This window comes from Lathamus discolor, chromosome 6 (genome assembly GCF_037157495.1).
Source record: "Lathamus discolor isolate bLatDis1 chromosome 6, bLatDis1.hap1, whole genome shotgun sequence".
NCBI lineage: Eukaryota > Metazoa > Chordata > Aves > Psittaciformes > Psittacidae > Lathamus > Lathamus discolor.
In genome coordinates, this window is record NC_088889.1 from 84,675,093 (window position 1) to 84,698,867 (window position 23,775).

At 39.1% G+C, this 23,775-nt stretch overlaps 1 protein-coding gene across 1 annotated transcript; it reads right to left on the minus strand.

The window, feature by feature from the left end:
• Positions 1-9,774: 9,774 nt before the first annotated feature.
• Positions 9,775-14,786, minus strand: LOC136017835 (parvalbumin, thymic-like). The gene is given in 6 exon segments (XM_065686494.1): positions 9,775-10,204; positions 11,510-11,619; positions 11,879-12,011; positions 12,806-12,873; positions 14,623-14,654; positions 14,657-14,786. Coding segments are annotated over 6 exon segments (447 nt in total). The 5' UTR covers positions 14,735-14,786; the 3' UTR covers positions 9,775-10,178.
• Positions 14,787-23,775: the final 8,989 nt, after the last annotated feature.

Here is a 23,775-nt window from a genome sequence, read left to right on the forward strand (position 1 = left end):
AACCATGCCACCCAAGGCTCTGTCCAACCTGGCCTTGAACACCGCCAGGTGTCCCTATAGGCCCCCCTTCAGATACTGGAAGGCTGCTATGAGGTCCCCACGCAGCCTTCTCTTCTCCAGGCTAAACAGCCCCAACTTCCTCAGCCTATCTTCATACGGGAGGTGCTCCAGTCCCCTGATCATCCTCGTGGCCCTCCTCTGGACTTGTTCCAAGAGTTCCATGTCCTTTTTATGTTGAGGACACCAGAACTCTACACAATACTCCAAGTGAGGTCTCAGGAGACCAGGGTAGAGGGGCAGGATCACCTCCTTTGACCTGCTGGTCACGGTCCTTTTGATGCAGCCCAGGATAGGGTTAGCTTTCTGGGCTGCGAGTGCACACTGCGGACTCATGTTCATTTTCTCATCAATACATCAATTTCTCATCATACTTGCCTCACAAACATTTGTGCCTTTATTTTTAGAGCCCTGTGAGATGTGGGGATAAAGTTATCCTCAGTTTTGAGATGAAGAAAAGCAATAGGGCTTTGATTATTGGGGCAACATGCTCCAGTTTGCCATTACGAAGCACCAGGGACTTGATTTTTCAAAGCGCTTTTCACCTAGTTGCATTCAGAACACAGCCGCCTTTACCTTCAGTTACATCTGTGTCAGTTGTAAAACCACATCTTTATAATTAGACTTCCATGCAAAATAAATAACTTCAGATTATGGTAACAATTAATGCTTTTTACGTTGATATTGCAAGAAAATAGCATGGGTATGATTAAAGGGTACCAAATCTCTGTTCTGGATCTCTGTGTGCAGACCTTCAAGTCTCATAATGACCAGAAAGGGGAACTCTGGGCCCTCTACTTCTACCTCTGTGCGGGTAGAACCATGTCTTGCTTCTTTGTATCTCTGTGCCATGGTGTGCAACTTGCTAAATACAGCTGGTATGCTGGGTATGTAGGGTCATATGGATGGCATTAAAGGCATTCAGTGTGCAAAGTGGATCCAGCAAAACGTATTTATTTCCCAACTGCAGAGTAGCACTACAGACCTTTCCTGAGACTTGCATCCTGCTCCCAAGTTCTGGAAAACAAGATGTTAGCATTCTGTATGCAGAGATGATTTGATTTAGCAAAACTGAGTCATCCACAGAAGTGGGCAGGTGGGGTACTAGAAGTGTTCTGACTTGAATTAATTCGAGCAGGTAGAATGTAGTTTAACTTTTTGTAAGTGGAGCAATGGTGCCATCAGGTGGGCAGGAAGGTGAGTGGTTCCTTGGAGAACTCTGTATCACTATTTCAGTATTTGAGGTTTGTCTTGGATCCTGTTAATCTTATATTAAAACTGACAGCTAATTAGTGCTACGTCCTGCCATTTAATTAGTGTATGAAACATAATCAGTTGCATAAAGAATGGCATAAAAACATTTGGAGCATTAAATATACCTCTTAGTTAAATACCACTGCTACCAGTTACCATAACCAGGTTTTACTCCTGTATGTTTTACAGTTTTTAGTTTTTTATAACAGGTGCTATCTATTTATGCAAATATTGAAAATTAAATGGCCACAGAAATGCTTCTAATTTCTCCTTCTCTTAATATTTTTACTTTATATTAACATTTTGTATTAACTATATTGTTACTATATTAATTATTAATCATTATAGTAATTTATTAAATATTAAATGTTAAACATTAAAGCATTGTATTAGTTTTTATGTTAATTATATTTATAGTAATATTTTATATTAATTTATTTACTTTATATTAATATTAATGCTTTACTTAATATTTTTACGTCACTTTACTTAATGCCCCAAATTCAGATGAGCAGAATGGTTTCCAATTCAGTCTCCCAGTGGTATAAAGACCTTTTGCTTGAAATATTGGGGAATATGGTTTAGATAGTGCTTGCACTACTTCAGATGTTTTACAGCAATGTGAAATCACTTGCCAGGGATTCTTGATGGGTACAAAATGTGTAAATAAATAGTAGGTTTGCAATAGGAAAGGTTGTTTATGGCACAGGTATTTTGGTCTTTATCTTGACTGCTTGTTAAAATTTGACCAGAGCTTAAAACTCTGTAAAAGAAAACAGTAACAAAAAGGAACGACATTACGTAATCACACAGACAACAAAAGTACTTAATTTTAGAGTTCAAATGGGAAGCTCATTCCTAAAAGTAGCACATTGTATACTCATAACAATAGAAAGTCAAGACAAAGGAAGTGTTGCATTCAAGTGTTACATTGTACCATAGTTCAGTAGTAAAAAGCAGTGAAATTATATACTGAAGTTTTATAAATATATAAATTTTGGTTCCAGTCTCAAAAAAATCTCCATAGGTGATAAAATGGACTGACCACCTGCAGCCAAGGGCAGCAGATAGACCAGCTCCTATGTTAGATCCTCTCTACAATACTGAGCAGACCTGAGCATCTTGGAATCAGATGCATAATAACCAGTGTATGGAGTAGGGCAGCTGCATAGAGCTAACAACTAGAAAGTCTCAGGGACAGGTATTCCTCTGTTAGATAAAGGCAGTCTTAACCATCCACTCCAATTTTACCATCCCCATCGCTATCACTGCTGCCGGGAATGCATCAGTCAAAGCTCTGGCACCGGCTGAGAAATGCTGCAGTAACTGTCTGTTAAAGGTGAGAGGACAAATGAGACATACTTGGTACTGAAAACATTAGTATTGGTAATAGCTGTAAAATTCCAAGCTTGACTCAATTCTTAAGACTATTTCTAAAGCTCTTTGTAAATAATTTTGCATTTAATGACAAAACATCCTCTAACTTCGGTGAGAATAATGGTAACAAAGTAAGAGGGATGTTGCATCACAACACGTAAAAACCCTTTTTGTTTCATTGGATTAAAAAGACAAAATTAAACCCGACCCCATAGAGGCAGGATTCATTTCTCCTGCTATGTCATCTCTGCTACTAAGATGTAGATTTAAGAGAGGCAAGCATTTTTCTAACCTTACTTTTTAACTTCAGTCAGATGAATATGCTCTCAAAGATAGAATATCATGATGAAAAGAAAGATTAGAGAAAAATAGCCCTTTGAATTCAGTCTAGTAAAAAATCTTGCAAGAATAAAAAGCAAACTCCAGCAGAACTGCTGTTTTTGTCTTCACAGTCTGTCAGTTATCCCTGCATGAAATGAGTATTTTCAGTGCTTTCGGAGTGTTTCATTGTGATCCAGTCTTTCCTTTGTTATTTGTCTTGCAGCTCCTTCAGCGCACGCACACACATGCACACAGTTGTCTCTCATCCAAAGAGACAGAATTCATATTGATCTTGCTCTATCAGCCTTTGATGCTGCCCCATGAGGGCAGCCAGGTTTGATTACTGGGGCAGTTGTAACCTAGGTCCCAGGGCAAACCAGTACAGCTGCCCTGCAGGAGCCAACAGTTCTGTCTTTTACTTCAGATATATGTAGTGTATCTGGCTTGCTATTTTCTCTAGTTAAGCCTTCAGGTGCAAAAGCAGAGGACAAAACCAAACGTGCTGGTTAATGAGAAGCTCAACATGAGCTGGCTTGCAGCTCTGGGGCCCCCTACATAAGAGGGATGTGGAGCTGCTCAAGTGAGTCCAGAGGAGGCCACTTAGATGCTCACAGGGCTGGAACACCTCTCCTATGAAGACAGGCTGAGAGTGTTGAGGTTGTTCAGCCTGGAGAAGAGAAGGCTCTGGGGAGACCTTAGAGCAACTTCCAGTGCCTAAAGGGGCTGAGAAGAAACCTGGAGCGGGACTGTTCACAAGGGCAAGTAGTGATAGGACCAGGGGTAATGGCTTTAAACTGAAAAAGGGTAGATTTAGTTTAGATATTAGGAAAAAATTCTTAACTGTGAGGGTGGTGAGACTCTTGCACAGGTTGCCCAGGGAAGCTGTGGCTGCCCCATCCCTGGAAGTTCAGCGTCAGGTTGGATAGGGCCTGGAGCAACTTGGTCTAGTGGAAGGTGTCCCTGCCCATGGCAGGTGATTAGAACTAGATTGTCTTTAAGGTCCCTTCCAACACAAACCATTCTGTGATTCACAGAACTGCACAGCATTTGGAGATCTCCGGTTATTTCTGTTCATTTTTTGTGTGGATTATTGTGATGTCTTTAAAAACCTGTGTTTCCTCACCTTGCCATTTAGTTTTACCCAAGACAAAGACATAAAAAACTGTAAGGTAAAAGATTTGCAAAGTCCTCTTGGCTTAATTGTTGTTCAAATGACAGAGATAATGACTTATATAGACGTTAGTTAAGTCCTCTCAACCTTTTACAGAAGTCCTAGAGCCATGTGATGGCTTAGATACCCCAGGGGATATATTACTGTGGCTGACAAGACATGCTAGCTTATCAGATTGATATTTGTATCCCAAAGGAATGTGCATGGTGTTTTAGACAATATGTAAGGTCTAGTACAAAGTAGATCCTTTCAGCTTGCATTTATTTTTAGTCTAGTGAGTGACTTTTGATGTGTGAATGGAAAAATAGATTTTTTTTTTTATTGCTTAATGATAGCAAAAAATAACATTTTCATGGTAGACTTTGCCTTTCAAGGGCCCAATCGTGGTAGGAATTACCCATGAAACTCCTGCAATTGCCCTAATAATCTTCAAATACTAATACTGATACATTTGTAATAGATACATATGACAAACAAGTAGAGTCTCACAGATAAAACTTTTAATTTTATATCAGCCCAAAGTATTTTCAATAAGCTAATATACAAGCTTTGGTTACCCAGTTACTGATATATGTACTTTAGACTATAAAAGTCTACTGCTGAAATCTACTATATTTGCTTAGTATTAATTAATTAAATGCTGCACAGTTGAAATCATCATAATAAATGCGTTCCGTCATAGAATGTAGGTTGCCAGTTGTTCAGCAGCATGCAGGAGAATGCATCAGTTAATGGTGAGGAGTGAAGCTGAGCAGTGGAAGTGGTGACATTTGGTTATTTCTTTCTGTACTGAAAACATAAACTTCTTCAAGGAAGCGGTAGCTAAGCTCAAGCTGAAGCTTTTCTCTCACTGGTTAGTGATGGGATCCTCTGCTTGGCTGTCTCATGAGATCTGTTGTAATGTACTAACCTTCAGAATTGGCCAGTAGTGTACAAAGCCACTGGGAGAACATTTCACATGGACACACACAAACATGCTCAGAGGATTATTGTAGATTTAAATATTTGAGTAATGCCATGGCATTTAAAATAAAGCCTAGCACTTGGTCAGTCTAACTTTAGGCTGCTGTCGTTTCCTTCTAAAATTATATAAATGAAAATATAGACAAAACCTCATCTTGCAAATCCTAGTTTCCTTTGATCATCTCTTGAAGAGAAAAATGCTTTAGAAGAAGTGCTAATTGTATTATTCTAAACCTATGCTGTGTGGAAAATGGAACATTCTAAAAGCAAGGTTTTCTGGGCTATATACATACAAGATCAACTGAGCAAGTTACTTCTGAAGTATTTTATTTTATCCTTGTGGATATGTAAGCTAAATGATCCAGTCTTTCCATTTGGGAATCTAGCTTTGCCTTTGTTTCAGATTCCTAGGAAACAATGCACAGCATGGCCTGGGTTCAGAGAAGATCTGATGATTGTGGCAGAATTACTGTACATTCAAGAAATAATCTTTGTGAGAAGACCACATTGAGGTTACAAAGGATTTATCGAGAAAGTTTTTAAGTATTTCTGTAGGAAAGCAGAGCTTGCCTATAGAGGGCACCAAAGACAGTCAAGTCCATCTGTGAAATCTCTCTGGGACTGCTTGAGCTGAAAGAAAACTGAGGAACTTGAGGATGAGAACAGGTTAGCGTGTGGGCGTTCATGAGCAAGGAAGAGAACAAGGAGGAACAAGTATTTAAAAGAAGTCTAGTCTAACACATTACTCGAAAGGCTGGAATATAAACAGGCTAAATAGAAAACTGAAATAATTCCAGGTGGCTTTTCCTTTAATGATGATTAGGAAGAACAAGTTATTTCATCTGTCTAACAAAACCAGGTTGTACTGTGTTTATTTTTATGCTGGCTAAATATTACAATTTGTTAGGGAGATCTTTGCAAATATAGGATCAGTGTGTTCTGGAAGCTTGTTTGGTAAACCAGAAAGTATCTAGGACATACCAGCTGGTTAATATTTAGTTATGATGAAAGCAGTGGGATTATATTTGAGTCAAGTATTTGCATATTCTACTGTGACATAAGTTCCCCTTGAAACTCCAGGTCAACATTGTCTTTGTAACTGCAGGGGAAGGCATAGTCAAGGGGCACCTTCTTTTTGTATTGTAACCGATATAGTGATCTGATTTTCTTTTCTGGAGCTTGACACACAAAACATCTCATTTCTTGTTTACATGAGTGTAGAACATTCTAATAAGCAAATCAAAAGTTACGCAGCATCTGTATCCCAACTGCTAGATAGTGTGCTCTCTAGGCCTGTGGTACAGAGAGTGTACCAGAAGATCCATACCAATATAATGACATCTTTCTGTGCTTGATCACAAAAGTAGTATGGAAATTGTTTCATAAAATAGTGACATTTTAAATTAGTTCATATTTCACAGCATCTGCTTATTAATATATTTTAAGTATACAAAGAATTAAGCATGAAAATATTAGGTACATGTCTGGTCAGGGATTTAATCAGATATTTCAGTAACACATCCCAGGAAATTAATCCAGCCTTGGCCCCCTCTGCCTGCAGTGTTTGTGTGAAGAGCTCCAGGCACCTCTGATGATGGTGCATCAAAGATTTTCCGCATGGGCTGGCTGCAGGCTCAAAGAAGAAACTTTACCAGCCTATGTGTGCCATGAAAGTTCTGACATCCCCTTGCCCTTCTTGTGCTCTCTTACTTATTAGAAGATGACTGTGAGATTTCAAACAGTTGGAGAGCTGAAATTGAATCCAAAGTTTACGAATGGTGCTAGGTTAGGATTTCCAAAGGAAATGTTAGAAGGCAGCCAGCTTCCACTAAATACCAGGAGATTTTATCTTGTGCTTGATTCTGCTCCTCTATCAGCACAACCCAAAATTTTGGTTTAAGAGAGATGATGGATTCAGTAGCTAGATCACCAAGGTTTGGGATATTTGGTTCAAAACCCTGGCCCTTGAAGTCTTTTTTCTAAGAGCTTGTACAGGACAAGAAATTTCTTTGTGTTTATTGCCACTTAAAGAGATCATAGTACATCTTTATTTCACAAGAAGTATTGGAAGGATTAGAGATTGAACTGCTCATACAGGGCAATGAGGGGACTGACATGTCTGAGAATTGTCTGGGCTCAGTGGAACTCAGATCTGCTGCTCACATTTTGCATTGCTCTTTAATTGTCATAAGTAAAGGCAATACATATAAACAACATTTCCTTTATCCTAGAGATTATGAAGCAGTATTATACTGAATATTATACTGATTAGGGCAGTGTTAACTCTAAACCTGAGAATGGGTTATCAGTGGATAATACAGAGTGCTGTTAGATACTTTCTTACAGAATTTGGTTTTTAACTGTGTGCTTAGCGGTGTTTTATTTGCTTATTTCCTTTGTGAAAGCTTGGTGCAGAGGATTTAATCCTTACTTATTACATTTCCCACAGAGGTTATAGAACCTCCATCCTCGAAGATACTCAAACTCAGCTCAGAGGAATGTGTCCTAAGTTGGCCTTCTGAGGAAGCAAGTGGACCAGAGACCTTCAGAGATCCTTTCCAACATGAATTGTGCTGTGGTTCTATACCTTGATGTGGTAGCACTGTGATAATCACCATAAGAGTATTTACTACTTCAGATGGCAGCGACATACACATCCTGCAGTCAGAGGTTTTCTCTAGAGTAATGACATTGTCAAGTTCAGAGAACACTCTGTGCTACCCTAAGGAAATTGAAGGCTACCACTGGCTGAATTTAAACTTATTGAAATTAACCTTCCAAGAAAACTTTACTTTTTTGGAATTTGTTTACTTTAGGTGGAAGATATTTTATTCTACTTCAGTTAACTCTAAAAACGTGGATCCTAGTGTCAACAGAATACTCAACAGGGACTAGGCATTGTTTTTGTTGAACAGTCCATGGGCTTTTATGTAAATGGGAACTTTTTGGAGTTCTACTGTAATTCCTTCTAATGAAATGGCTGGATGGTTTTATTAAGATTTAAAACTCATCTTCTTGCCATGAGTTACTGTTTAAGAAGAATAGATTTTCTCATAAATAAAATTCTCTTAAGTTTTACATAAAGTTGCAACATACACAAGAATTGCCAAATTCTCAGAAGTACTCAATTTCCCCTCGTGGCAACAGAAGACATTGATGTGCAGTTGTTTAGCATCTCTGAAATACAGGATAGGCCACTATGTAGTCTTGCATTTCTTGCATTCCACATAAGACTTTCAGATGTGCAAGGAATGCAGCATCAGGTTTGTCACTTGTGGTACTGTGTGTGCCATCTGCTTGTGAACTAGTGACATGGTATTTTAGTGATTAGCAGCGTGAAGAGCTAATGTATACATTACATCTGTCTGTTGCTGCAGATCTGGATTGCTCTGGGTTTTTTCTTCAGCAGATAGGAAAATGAATATGGTAAAAGGAATCAACAGTCTCATCATTATGCAAAATATTTCAGTGCTGCAATTAACAGCAGCTATAATTTAAGCCTAGATTTAACATCAAAGGTAGTGAGGACAGAATTAGGATTTATATTCATTATAATTCAGCCAAGGCTTCAGTGAGTCTGATTGCTAGAATTCCTCTTTTGCATTAGCTGTCTTAAATCTGCTGAACAGCTCTCTCTTCCATGCCTGGGTCTGAGTGAGCTGTATTTGCCTCACATAATCATCTTGCAATTCATGGAAATGCCAACACTGAATGTTACATAAAAGTTCCAGAAGGCTTTGTTTCTGCTCTTCTTCAAAACAGCTGCCAAATTATGTTACAATTATCATCCAGTTTCAGCAGGGAGCATTAAAATGACAGTCTACTTGTGAGCTGGAACCATATCATGATAGATGGGAAAAGAGACAACTAAATTTTGGTGGGGAAATTTCCAGCCCACTCAGCCAGAAACACACAACATCTATTCAATCTATTGAGCTCTGCGTTTAGCTATGAACATTATTTACTTTGTCCATTAATGAGGACAATCCTCTCACTGGCTCTAAATCCTGTAAGACACTTATCAAAGGAAAGACTAATTCTTAGTAATTTTCACACTGAAGAAAATTGCTAATATTATGGATTGTATAGGTGATTATTTATGTAATAAATGAAAGAATTGAGTAATGGCCATTATTTAGCAATGTAACAGAGCTCTAAGATAATATAAACAGCAAGACTAGCTGTTGTTTCATCTGCAGGAAACAGAAATTCAGAAATGTGGGAAAGTACTGTTGTTTTGTACCTATTAAGAGATAATAAGCAACATATTCATGATTCACAGAAAAACCTCCAGGCCTGTGGCCCGTGTCAGGGGGCTGTGACTTAAGACAGTGTCAGAGTAAGGATTAGACCCTTATCCTCTATCTAACAGCTGCCTTAGATTTCTGTGAAAGATAAATCTTCTTAAGGGAGAGTTACATTTTAGGCCGTAAAAACTTTCTGATGATGCATGCTGTAGCCTAGTACTTACTTCTGTAAAATTACCTATTTGGCAGCTCCTCTTAATTTTTTTCTCAGATTCTCAGGGTTGGGTCTTACTATGTATTAGCTTTAGCTATGTTGTTAGCATTACTTTTTCTTAAGGATCAGATAATTAAGCAGAAATAAAACTCAGTCACTACAATCAAGCCTTAAAAGATGTCATATTGTTTAATATCATCAGAACTGTGTCTGGTGAGTCAGCATACCTCAAGCATGAGGATGGAAACCTAAACACAATCTTAAAAGCTGCTTTCCCCTCCCCCAAGTTGTTTGTTTTGTCTTATTTTTTTATCTCCCCTTTTCTAGCCACAATTTCAACATTATGAGTGGTTGAAAATCACAAAGTGCTTTCTTTACAACAGAAATGTAACAATACCACATGACCCAAACATCTGTACATTGCAAGATTTCTCAGCAATCTGGTGTGTGAACTTGAGGGGTTGTTAATGCCTGAAACAATATAAAAATGTACAAACACATGCTGAGTGCGAAGTGCTTGTTGGACGAGGTAATTGGAAGAGTCAGTCCAAGGATGCCTTTGGCCTGATGCTGTTTATGCCTTCACCATAGATTGGAATTCTGTCAAGGAAGAAAATGAGAAAGGCAGGGAGTAAAACGAGATGAAAGTGTTTTTTGACATCTTTAGAAAAGACGGATAAAAATTACTTAAACTCCTAGCCATGAAGGGCTCTCAAAGTTATTATAACACTACACAAGCTACTGCTAAACTGAGATTCTGGGGGCGTAACAGATTTTTCACTCCTTAAAAAGAGTAAGTGCAGAGAGGAGGAGTGTGTCTGTAAATCCATATTTGTGGGAAATCCTGAGTTAAAGGTAAACTATCTTTAACCCGTTAAATACTCTGATAATAGCCAAGGAAGCAAAGAGTGACTTAGGTTTATCCCATAGCTTTCAGTAGGAGGGATTTTTGCCTTTGTTATTCCAAAGAAAAAATATCAGTAGTGATGTAATTTCAGGATGGGAGATGCAATGGTTAAGGGCTAAGATCTGCATAATGTAATGCCCTATTTAGGGCTCATAAACAGAAGCTGTAAAAGCTGCTGCTAAAGCAAATTCCTCTAACAGTGTATCTCTCTCTCCTCCCAAACTCTGGCTAAGATTAGCACGTGTGTCTGTTAGAGTTATTGCCACCTGTCCTACTTCAGCTGAGACAGCCCTGTTTTCAGTGACTTCATCTCTAATACATGATGCATAATGTCCTATTTTCCTTTGCAGCGATTTCTAGAAGAAATAGCCTGGCCAGTTCACATCATCCCTGTGAACTTTTCTTTAGGAATTTGATTTAGTTTTTCATAGAAGGACTGCCTGGTGAAATGTGCACTGATCAGATCATTCTCTAGCACAAAATTCCGTGCTGCATTGCAGCAGTACTAGCCTCGAAAAACAATACCACTCTTCTCTTACATTCCTGAATTAAACCACTCAGTAGCATTAGCCAATGTTTGATAGTGGTAGATGAAGAAAGAAGTTTATGTAGGTGGAAATATGTTTAAAAATGGAAGTGTCATATGGCCAGAAGTGCAGAGCCAAAATGGAAATTCGAAGAATGGATAGGTGTTCAGGATGCTTTAAAAATCTGGCACATTGAGTCTATGGATCAGACACATAACAGAATAAAACCCACAGCTGATATTATGGATTGGAGGGATAGGCTCTACATTGGGCCTAAATATGCTGTTGCTGCAGGAGAATAACCAAATAAGGATAAAGCTGTGAAACTAAAGGAGTATTCACTAGTATAAAAATTGTGGCAGAAAGTACCACGCCAGAGTACTTGGATGTGTTCTTCATGCCACCATTTAAATGAAGCCCTAAATTCATGCATTTTAAACCACGAATTTTATGAATTTCTCAAAGTCTTACCTTCTACTCCAATTTTGCCATCGCCATCGGAGTCACCTGCAGCCATAAAGTCCTTGATCTCTGCGGAGGTGAGGGCTCTGGCACTTGAAGAGAAATTCTTCAGAAACAGTCTAAAATAGAACAGGGTAGAGTGCTGTGCTTGAGAATTATTCTCTAAAATGTCCTTAGTACATTGGTATTTCTGGTTTTCTTAAACCCATGCCAAAAAACCTGTAAGGTAATGCCTGCTCTTATTATCTGAAGAAATACAAGGAATTGAGACAAGGAATTGTGTTTTCTTTTTAAAATGACAGTAAGTTTCTTCTAGGACAGCTAGCAAGTTCAAAGGTTTACACTAGTTCAAGAAATATGCAGCTGTACAGTACTTACTGAAGCTCTTCTTCTTCGATGAAACCATTGTTGTCCTGATCAAGGATTCCAAAAATTTTCTTTATCTGATCAGGAGTTTTGCTGGATAAACCAATCATGGAGAAGAAAGACTTGCAGTTGAAGCTGCCATCAGCTGGAAGAAACAGAAGTTTAAGTATTTTCACTTGAAGTTGCTACTACAGTATATATTCCTTGGGAATATGTATATCTTTTCTTAAGCATCAGCCTACTCCTCTTGCACTTGTGCACCAGTGTAGCAAAGAAAAAGATACAGTGGGTAATTTCCCTTTCTAATCACTCTGTGCCCATGGTCATACATCCTTTTAGCCAGTTCGAGGTTTTCTGCTACAATGCACACTGTTAAATCAGGGTTTATGCAATGTGTCACATGCAGTTAATAATAAATATTTAGAGGGTGCTACTGTGTCTTACAGACCAACCTCTCATTCTTACTTCACTTCACTTAGTCCTTACTGTAGTAAAAAATTTGGGTAGAAAAGTAGGTAATTCCCAGTCAAACTAGCTCTTTGAGCATTTGGACTTGATCTCACCGAGGAACTCTTAAAGAGAACTGAGACTGGTCATTACTTCACAAATGACACTTTGATTCTTCAAGCTGAGGCTTTTTTTTGACATTCTGATAATTAATTCTGTAAATATAGATCTTTAAAGGCTTAAAAACTGTCAGAGTTCAAAGCTAAGCCAGCTCTAACTGAAACTGTGACCCTTTAATTGCTGCTCTGTGTTTGGGGAATGTTGTTACCCACCAAATAATCACTCAGGAGACTTTCTGAATTCAAGGGGCTGTACTGTAATGTAGGTAGAAAGAGATCTCATGGGGAAGGAATCTAACGGGAAAATGATAGGCATGTCATCTTAAGACATAAAAATGATACACATCTTCTGGCTGCAGAGACCATTCCTTACCCTGGCAGCTGGAGAGAGCAGATTCAATATCTTTAGCAGAAAGGATGTCAGTGATGGCCATTGCTGAACTGTAAAATAAATTAAATGTGAGCTACTTGGTCATTAAAATGACTTCTCTACCTCTTTCATGGCTCTATTTGAAGTTGCTGCTGTGACAGTATATGATAGGGGATACATTATTCATCTAATTGTAAGCAGAGCATACTGGAACAGATGTCTGCAGCAGTTGCTTCCACTTAAAGCTAGGTAATGAGGGAGGAATTCTGCATGTGGGAGTGTGGGACTTCAGGAAGATCTGATGCCTGTGCTGCACTGGGGGGGTGAGTCAAAGGTGTCTAGCACCACAAAACTGCATGACTTCTGTGTGGGTTTTCGTGGAGGTGGTTTATTACTCAGTTAAAACCAGCACACATAAAAAGATAAGGCTCGGTATGTCCCCTAGAACTATATCTGGAATAAAGGTGATTGGAATCTAAAAAATCTAATATTATTATCAATAAATATATTGATCTTTTCAAAGAATGACAGTAGTTTAGAATAAGTAGTAATAATTCTACTAATTTCAAGGAAATCTGAATTTGGAGAGTAAGTTCCTCCTCTGTTTAGTTGCAATGATAAATATAACTGTACTATAAATTTGGCTTGCTGGGCTGCTGTGTCATTAAAAGACTACATTTCAAGATAGCTTTATAAAAAAGTTTTCTTAAGTATGTTGTGGTGGGTTTTTTTAATTGCATGTAGGTGGTAATAAACCAGATTTTTATCCAGATTTTGGCATTTCAGTATATTGACGTACTTTGAACAGAGGTATCGAGACCTAGTATTTGTTCCTAGCAGAGTGGAGGAGGTGTTCATTGATACAGTAACATTTGATAAAAGATACTCTTTCTCCCATTCAGCCACCAATACAGTGACAATAGTTTGCCACTGTAATATTTGTCACTTAAGAAAATGCTACAGGCCTGACTTTTTAGTCAATTTATTAGAGTAAACATAGCATTGATGCATTTACAGTCTGGTAAACTGCAAACACCACTGCAGGCTGCTTATGATTACAGTTAGTGACATTACTGTAAAGTAGCTTCATGTTAATGAGGGAAGGGGAATTGAGGCATAGAAAAGTTATTCTTGAAAGCCACACGAGAAGAAAAATATCATGAATCCCTAAACTGATCTTCAACAACATCATTCTTCCTGTGTAAGCGTGAAAGCAGCATTCACGAAAAGGAAACCAATGCTTGTAACCATTTACAGTCTGTGAGATGGTTTGAGATATACACACAGGTTTAAACTTTACCTAAAATATTAAATGGCTGCCTTTGTACCTGTTGGTTTGCAGCAGAGGAAATTGCCAGTCCTTTCAGTCCCTTAATAGCTCGGAAGGTGTAAGGAGACAATGGAGAATCCACGCTGATGGCAATGGGTACTTCTCCAGCTAAGGTAGATGAGTTACTTTTGGTTTGCTAGCACGTATTTTGTGCCAGTGGCTTCTTGTGCAAAGTACTTCACCCTCTCAGCACTAGACAAGATAGTTTGGAGCTCTGCCATTCACCTAATTCTCACTGCTGACAGGATTAAAAAGGGAGAAGAGTTTAAGGAAAACCTGAAGATGCAGCATTTTTCACAAGGGGCATCATTCCTGTCTTTTTCCATCCCGTAATCTGAATGCTGATTCTGTTCTATGTTAGCTTGTAAAGATACAACATATTGGAAGCTGATACAAGAACAGGTATTTCAATTGCATAGGTGCTTTCCATTCAGGGAGCATTTTGCTTTTGTGTTTCTTTTCCTGAAAGGAGAGGATCTAATCAGCTTACCTTTGTGGTCTTCTCGGCTGAGTAAGGAAGCAATCTAGGTGGGAGGAACAAACTTGCTGTGTGTCTGCAGCAGAGCTGAGCTTGCATATATATACTTTAAGTTGTATACCATATACAGATTTTGGATTTCAGCGTCACGAAGGGGGAATGGTGTCAAATGAACTTGCCTAACTAATCATCTTGCACTATTTTTAACTCAAGAGAATACATATGATATTTGCAAACGAAACAAGATAAGTGGCCAGATAGGCAAAAAGGACAGAGTGATATTAAATTTCTTCTGATTTAAGCAGAAAGTACCAACTTCTCCATACGATATAGGGCAGGAAAAAAAGTCCCACTATCTGATATGCGTGATCCCAGGAGTCAGATGAAATGAAACACTACTAACTTCTGAAGAGATGCCTTTAATGAATGTTTAAATGTGATAAATTGTCATCTGTAGACGCTACATGTGATAGAGTTTCACCATCAGAGCACTAAACAAAACAAATATTAAAAATACCCTGGTCAAATATGTTTATATAGTAAACCATTAAGGGAAGATAGTAGTTGTTCTGTCACCCAGAATGTCTGGTCTGTTGTTTGGAAAATACCCCAAACCCAAACTACACAGTGAATTTGTTGCTACAGGAGGTAAAATAATATTATGTCAATCCACTGGAACAGTTGGTTGGGGAGAGTATTTTGTCTGGTACATTTCCAGAGAAAATCTTACAGTTTTGCAAGGTTCTGATATCCTGCTTAGTCGCGTATGTGTGAAGCAAAGGAGTTGTGATCTGCCCAGCTGTCCCTGAGACAAAAGGCCCTGAACCCTTCATGAAAGATCTTTGCTTTTAGATTTGAGAGAAAAATTTCAATAGCAGCATCACAGTAGGGAACAATATGTGAGAGTGTCACTGCAGTTTTGCTGCTTACTTTCTGATTTCTTTTAGATAAATGATTACATTTTCTAATTTTTTGGCCAGTGCTGTTTCCAAGTGTTCCTTTGTGCTAGTTACTTCTTTTTTAAGTAGCATAGAAACAATTTGGTCATCTCAGCTTTCTTTCAAGAATGTCATAGCTTCACTGGGTAAGGAGCCTGTCAACTTGGATCTCACTTGTGGCTTGAGGCAGCAGAACAGTGAAAGACAAGTCATGTTGATGACAGCATAAGCTAGTGTTATGGTCATTGGTAGGAGATGGCAAGAGATGACAGTGCAATTGGCATCACAGCTTGAGGTGGTGGCACAGTAAGAGGTGACAGTGCAGAGACTGTCTTTATGTGAGAGTATCAGGGCATTTTTTTCCCAAAGCATTTCCCAATAAATGGAAGTCAAACCTAGCCAAGTCCTGAAGCCAACTACTAATATGTCATAGCACAGAGCAGAAAGAAGTGGCACCTATGAGACCTTAGTGCATCCAACACTGACAGCAGCTGATGAAAAAGCAACAGAAGACTATTTCAAAAGATAGTATGTGTGGAGGGGGTGCTTTTTCACTTACTATAAATATAAGAAAAAATATTGCTACAAGGTCTTTTTTCCTTTTACAAATTGTGCATGTCTGCCCTCCATGAAAAAGTTTCAGACACAGATTAATTCTTGTGAGGGGAAGAACCACTGGTTAGGAATGGCTGTGGAAGACTGCAGCTTTCCCAGTTTTCTGAATGGGTTGTTGACCAGCTGACGCTGAAAAATTTCAAGAAGAATTTGATGGATAGATATTTAATACTGGCTCTTGTTGCCACTGGTGACATCTGGTAGAAGGGATACAAATATCACTTTCCCCTCTCAAACTCTTCTAAGAAATGGCTTTTATTCTACATGGGAAGAAAACTCCTCTCCCTTGTGCACACACCGTCCTTTTCTCCCCCTCCAACTTGGAAAATTGCCTACATAGTGCCAACAACTGATGTGAAGTAAGTAGGGCGTCCAACATAAAAACTGATGGCATGGTATGATCTCATGAAGCTAAGTTAAGAGGAAGGCCAGATTCTGATGAAACTCTTGGACTGCAGGAGTCTGCATGGGAATTTGGTCTCTGGTGTCTATTTCAGAGAATGCATTTGATTTTAGATGCAATGGCTTCTCATTTTGCCCAGAGCTAATTCCACATATGTTAACCCCTCGCCCCCACTCTTCCCTTTAAAAATAGCATTGATTGCTGTTATTTCCCTTAATGCTTGTGGACTGTTGCCATTAGTTTGAACTTTTGTATGTGAATCACATAAGGATGCAGTCTTTAAAAGTGCGCTTTGTTTTCTCATGGGCTTCAACAGGAGGATTCCTTTTGTTCCCTGAAATTGTAAGAATAAGGGCATGAATGTCAAATGATTTATGGCCTTAGTCTGTTGAGCTACATTCAGACTCCAGCAAATTTTGGAGTTGCTTTTGCAGTGGGATTGGAGGCACTAGAGATCCAGAACATGTGCACTGCCTGGCAGGATGAAATGCACAAGGATCATGTAACAACCAGCCTCCAACAACCATTTCTTTTCAAGCCCTACATTAGAGATTGAGAAAACATCTGTCTGGTCATTTATACTTTCTTAAATCAAATATGGTTAGTAACTTTCCAGCTGCCATCCAACTTGGCAGGGAGAGGAACTAGGGAAGTCTTAAGAAGTAAGGAGAAGATATCCCTTTCTGATTACTAGGTTACTACTAAAAGCAGTTTTAAACCCTAAGACCTGAGCATTCCATTTTGCTTGAGTCTCATTACCTTCTAGAGGTCTCTCTAATGGAATGCTCCTTCACTTGTTTTATTCTGTCAGTTTTAATCTTAGCTCTTCTAACACCTGAGATTACCTCCCCAACTTGAAAAGTCTGTGATTGTTCTATAATATATTCTTGCGATAGGATCATAGAATAATAGAATTGTAGACTCAAAGAACCATAGACTGGTTTGGTTTGGAAGGAACCTTAAAGACAATCTAGTTCTAACCCCCTGCCATGGGCAGGGACACCTTCCACTAGACCAAGTTGCTCCAAGCCCTTTCCAACCTGGCCTTGAATACTGCCAGGGATGGGGCAGCCACAGCTTCTGTGGGCACCCTGTGCCAGAGTCTCACCACCCTCACAGTTAAGAATTTTTTCCTAATACCTAATCTAAATCTACCCCCTTTCAGTTTAAAGCCATCACCCCTTGGCCTATCACTACTTGCCCTTGTGAACAGTCCCTCTCCAGGTTTCTTCTCAGCCCCTTTAGGCACTGGAAGTTGCTCTAAGGTCTCCCCAGAGCCCTCTCTTCTCCAGGCTGAACAACTCCAACACTCTCAGCCTGTCTTCATAGGAGAGGTGTTCCAGCCCTGTGAGCATCTAAGTGGCCTCCTCTGGGCTTGCTTCAACAGCTTCACATCCTTCTTCTGTTGTTACCCCCAGAGCTGGATGCAGGACTGCAGATGGGGTCCCATGAGAGCAGAGCAGAGGGGGGAGAAACCCCCTCCCTCAACCTGCTGGCCACGCTCCTTTTGATGCAGCCCAGGTCACAGTTTCTGAGCTGCAAGTGCACACTGAAGCTGGCTCATGCTGAGCTTTTCATCAACCAACACCCCCACGTCCTCCCCCTCAGGACTGCTCTCAAGCCATTCTCCACCCAGCCTGTAATTCTGCTTCAGATTGCCCCAATCCAGGTGCAGGACCTTGCATGTGGCCTTATTGAACTTCATTAGGTTTGCACTGGCTCAGCTCTCCAGCCTGTCACTGTCCCTCTGGATGACATCCTTTCTCTCCAGCGTGTCAACCACACCACACAACTGGGTGTTGCTGACAAACTTGTCATTCTTCTTCGATTGCTGATGTGAATTGTGTGTGCAACAGAATAACAAAAGTACACTAAGGAGTTGTGAATACCTGCTTTAATTTAAGTAAGTGTGATTTGATGGCCTTGTTTATGTCTGCTCTTGTTTTCCCTGAATGCAAATGATAGGGATATCCATAGTTACCAGTCAAGGAATAGAAATATGCACCTTATATGATGTGTCTAACCTATTGTTAAATGACATGTGAATAGTGAAAGTGGAATAGTCATTCAGCTTGTAATTTGCTTTGGGAATATATGAGATGAAAGAAATTATAGGCATGTAATTTAGTGTAATTGTATTAATGCAACATGCTCCAGTCACTTGAGGAATGTAACCCTTGGAGTGATCTGGAGATACTTGTGAGTGGTTTTAGGTTTATATTACTTAATCTAATATCTGTAGACACCTCATAACCACCACCCAGTAAAATGCTATAAAAGGAAAATGCTAAAATGGTTGCAATGTGGTGAGGAAACTGTACATAGGAAATACACCAAATAACATCCCTTTCATTTTTGCAAACATGAATGAATCACAAAAATTAAGTAATATATTTTTCACCAGCTGTTGGTTTAGTGTCAAGTGCCTTCAGCCTCTGGGGTAGACTTTTAGAGATTCTGAGAATTTACAATGTCACTTTTCAACTTCAAGTGCCCTTTAAAGTGCTAATTTACAAAATTTCTGCAGTCATATTTTTCTGACATGTGTAAAGCATTAATTTTTAAGCCGATTGGTCTGTTTATGTAAAACAGACACTTCAGTTCTGTATATCTGAAATTCACAAGAGAGAGTTTCAATTCTGATTCTAAAATCTAAAAGGAATATCCTCCAGATGTAAAAACTGTGTGATTTATCAAGCTGTAGTTTGAGAATTTTGTCTCTGAATTAAAACTTCTCAGTTCACTTCCAGTTCCGTTTCTTTCTGGAAATGTTCACGCATTGATGCACAAAGAAAAAGGCTTTTTTCTGGAGAAAAGAATTCACATGGAATGGTTTCTGAATTTATAGAGTGCTAGGGCTGTTAAATCTGATATGGGCATTCATAAATGGACAAAGTACTTGAACCGCCAAATGACTTTATCCATAGATAAAAAAATTACATGCAGAAAGTGTATGGAAGAAATGATTTTCCTGCTTTAATTCTGGAGCAAAAACGTCCTATTTTTGGAAGCATCCTAATAAAATTGCCAATTAAAGGTATGTGTGGGAAAATTATGTTTTCTCAGTAGAAAATAAAATTAGGCAATCTTCTCTAGTTAAGTTGGCAGCAAAGATGTCTGCTGAAAACAGAAGTTTCTGCTATAGATCTACTGTATTCTGTTCTTACTATGTTCTTCAGCTCCTCACTGGTAACATCCCTAAACACGGTCCTTATTACAGGAATTGTAGTATCAGTTTGTGTGTTTACACTGCATAGCCCATTGCAGTCCTGCTTCATGACTATGGTTTATAGGCACTAAAAATAACCATCAGTTGCAGCAGGCTTTCAAATGTAGATATGCTTGGAATTAACTCAGATGTTTTTGAGCCTGTCTGTACATTCTTGTGTAGTCCTTATCATACTGTGTAAACAGTGTAACCACTACAAACAGAAACAAGTCCTTGCAGTTATGTAATTTCAGGAGTGTAAAATAAGAATTGGGTCATTATTCATGCATATACTAATCTAATACTGATACTGCTGAATAAAGCTGTGAGTTGCTTGTCAAGGATATATATCTATTTCAAAGATATATGGGTTTCAAAAACTCCAAATACTAACTGACATAAAATTGACCCTTAGAGATGATTTTCCTGTGCACAAAGCCCATAACCCATTTGATTTATAAATGCCTGGTGAGGTGTGACTTAACTCCCCGCTCCTCCATTTGCAGAGATGAGGAAATGGTCAGAACTTGCCACAGCTCAGTCCAGCCTGTGTTTTTGGGCTTCTCTTCTATGGAAACTAGAGCATGATAAGTGGCTGATGTGTGTTTGGGTATCATCCAAATGTGGAGTTCATGTCTCCAGGGCACACACCTGGACTCAGGAACTCAGAAACATTCCTTCACCTCTCATTAGACATTCCAACAACACTGACAATAATTGGAATGAGGACTATAGGAAAGTAAGCTGAATTAATATGAAAATTGGTACTAGAGATATAACAGCACTGGACATGAAAGCATAAGTCTTTACCAGCAAGAATTCATTGAGCATTTGAGAGCTAAGCCTGGTTTAATCAAATCGTGCATCAATAAAGTGATTCCACTCTTCAAATATTTAAAGTATCAGTGGGATGAAAAGACACAAGCGATCATTGTTCCTCCTACACAGTGCTGCATAGTGCTGTAGCTCTGAAGTAACACCAGTGTCCAGATAGGCCAGTGTTTTCAAGCTTTACTGTATAGTGTAGAACAACACAGACAGAAAATGTGAGCCCTTATTACTTATTTATGTGCAAACTGCATTATATTCACTATGGATTCTATTAGCAAATTTCTGCAGTCAGGTGTAAAGTGAGTCACTGCAAATCTGTTGCTCTGAATAAAAACCAAATCTGCCTAGTAGTCTTTCCTTGAATTGCAATGGCCTCCATCTGAGCTGACTTACAGCACTGACAACACTTTACTAAAAGAATACATTTTAAAAGGAATTCTACTAAACTGGAAACTTTAGGAGGAAAAGGGCAGGTGAATCTCTAGGGCAGGAGGCCTGTCTCCTCAGCAGGAATTCAAGTCTGGCTGTGACTGGTTAGCTGTTAGAGCACAAAATGTCCTTGAACTGTTAAGAAATCAACCAGGAGCTCTTGCTCACACAAGAGGAGGCCTGCCAGCAGGAAACGGGGAGATGCTTGACTGCATCTATTATTCTCTGAGACAGCTCACAGAGCAACATTGTAATATATAAACAGCAAATAGGCGAACAAAACTGTTCAGATTCTTAGATCAATCTTACAAAGTTTGAAGGATTTGACTCATGATGTTTTAACTTTCACATTTGGATATACTATATAGGAACCTACCAGTTTGAAAATGTGGAAGGTGAGAGCAGGAGGTATCTTGCTGATTCCTGAATTCTCTGTACTGGCTTGTCCTTTTCTGAGTAGAGGTGGCTAGAAGCAGGTGTGCAGCAGAATATATGCTTAAGAGTTTTGCTGTACTCAAAAAGTAAGATCATTTGCAAATGTATGGTATGTCCTACACAATGCTGAGCTGGGCTGTACAAGCTGTAGTTCTGGCAAAATTTGGCACTAAATATTTCAGCTGCAATATTTATTACTTATGTGCAGAATGTGATGTTTCTGGAATTTGTTTATTATATGAAATGTAAAGCCTTTACTAAGCAGTGCTCCAAAGCTGTTATCTCAGAATCCCATGGTAAGGTAATTTCAGAATACCAAATCCCAGCTATTTCCTGAAAGTTAGAGCTATATAAAAAGTTACTCAACAGTGATGTTGAAAAATGTGTGCTAATCAGTGCAGATGATCTTCCCCATCACATATCCTAATAATTGATGGTGTCATCAACAGCAGAGACAGTAATTTAAATTATGAGTGCTTTTGGTTAGGAATGATGGATTTTTTTGGCATAGGAATTAAAATGTATGCATTAATAGAACCAGTAGAAGAATTCAAGTCATGCTTTGGAGAAAAGTACAAAATTAGACATGGTTTAACATTCATGAATATTTGGGTAACCAAGCATATTTTTCTGTTAAATATGTAGGTATTACAAAACAGATGGAGAAGCATCCATTGAATAATGTTTGAAAGTTGTTCTAAGCTGTGTTGAAGTTGGTATACAGGGCCACCAGTCTTCAATTAAAATACTTGTAAGCAGTTATGTCAGTGCTTTTGTGGATGCAGGCAGCTGAACTGATCAGCTTAATCTTTGTCAATCTGTTCCATTTTGATGGAGCTAGTCTATGGGGCTTTCTGACGAGCAGCGACTCTGATGGATCTGAGCAAGAATGACTTCCTGCATAGGGGTGACTTGCTGATCTAGGACATTTCCTGAGCCTCTTCTGTAATCACCTTTATTTGCACAATGCAATTCTATTTAGATTCCAGGTGTATGATCAGCATTTAGCTGTTATTAACAAAACAAAGTAAAACATGGAAGCTCATCTTCTGCTGATACAGCCAGCAGGTCACCTTCCCAAAAGGAGGATTTCCTTTATCATAGAATCATAGAACCAACTAGGTTGGAAAAGACCTTTAAGATCATCAAGTCCCACCATTACCGCAGGACTGCCAAGGCCACCACTAAACCATGTCACTGAGGGCCTCATCTACATGGTGTTTGAACACTTCCAGGGATGGTGATTCCACCACTTTCCCAGGCAGTCTGTTCCAATATTTGATCACCCTCTCGGTGAAGAAATTTTTCCTGATATCCAGTCTAAACCTCCCGTAAACTAAAATCTAATCCATCCCCTTTGGATGAGTGGAGTTAGATTTCACCCAGTTTTAAAACCAGAAGTATAAACCCACAAGGTGATAATCAGGCATCAGTTTCACTGTAACTTGGTGTCCTGATTCTGCCAGCTCTTCAGCAACATCCTAGAGTTTTCCAAGGAAAATGGTGTAAACAACAATGGCAAAAATAACAAGACAGCTATTAGAAAAACAAAACCAATCGGTAAAATGGAAAATAGAAGTGCAATATTTAGAGGTTAAAATGCTGTAGCTCCCTTTCCACAATTGCTTTTATACTATTCTATTGAGAGAAACATCCATCAGCCTTCTGGAGACTGCACTCTGGCGTATCCCCTTCACAAGAATATTGTCTGGGAGATGGGATTTGTGAATGCTGACTCTGGGGTGAGGCCATGGTGCTTGGGCCCTTGTTAGCTCTGCTTCTCCACGAAGCCAGGCTAAAGCTCACGGCAGGTTGTGGAGATGTCAGCTGGCTCTGGGTGACACAGAAGCATCTTTAACAGCCTAACTCAGCTGTGCAGTGTGCCTCTAGGAAGGAAAATAGCCTGAAGTTCAGCTATGTCAAAAAAGCAAGATCTGTTTTGCGATGCTGTCCCATTACATGTAACTGAGGAGAGTTGGAGTTTTTTCTTGTTTAAGCTGCGCTGAAACAGAGCAGTGATTTGTTTCCTTGAAGCGATCTTCCAGTGTGTACTTCAAAGTGCAGGCAGTGGACCGTAGCAGTTGCTATGACTTTAGAGCCCTGCCCTAAGCAGTAGGAGTAACACTAAATACCCAAACTTGCTTGTAATGACATGGGCTTCATGTAAGAAATTCAGAGCTGAGCTAATGTAGTTACTACACTGTCTGTCTCCTTCTTAGCAGGAATTCAAGTCCAGGGAATGCTGAACACATGCAGAGCAGATGGAAGAGATTAAAAAAGCATAGAATTATAGATGAGAAATGTTC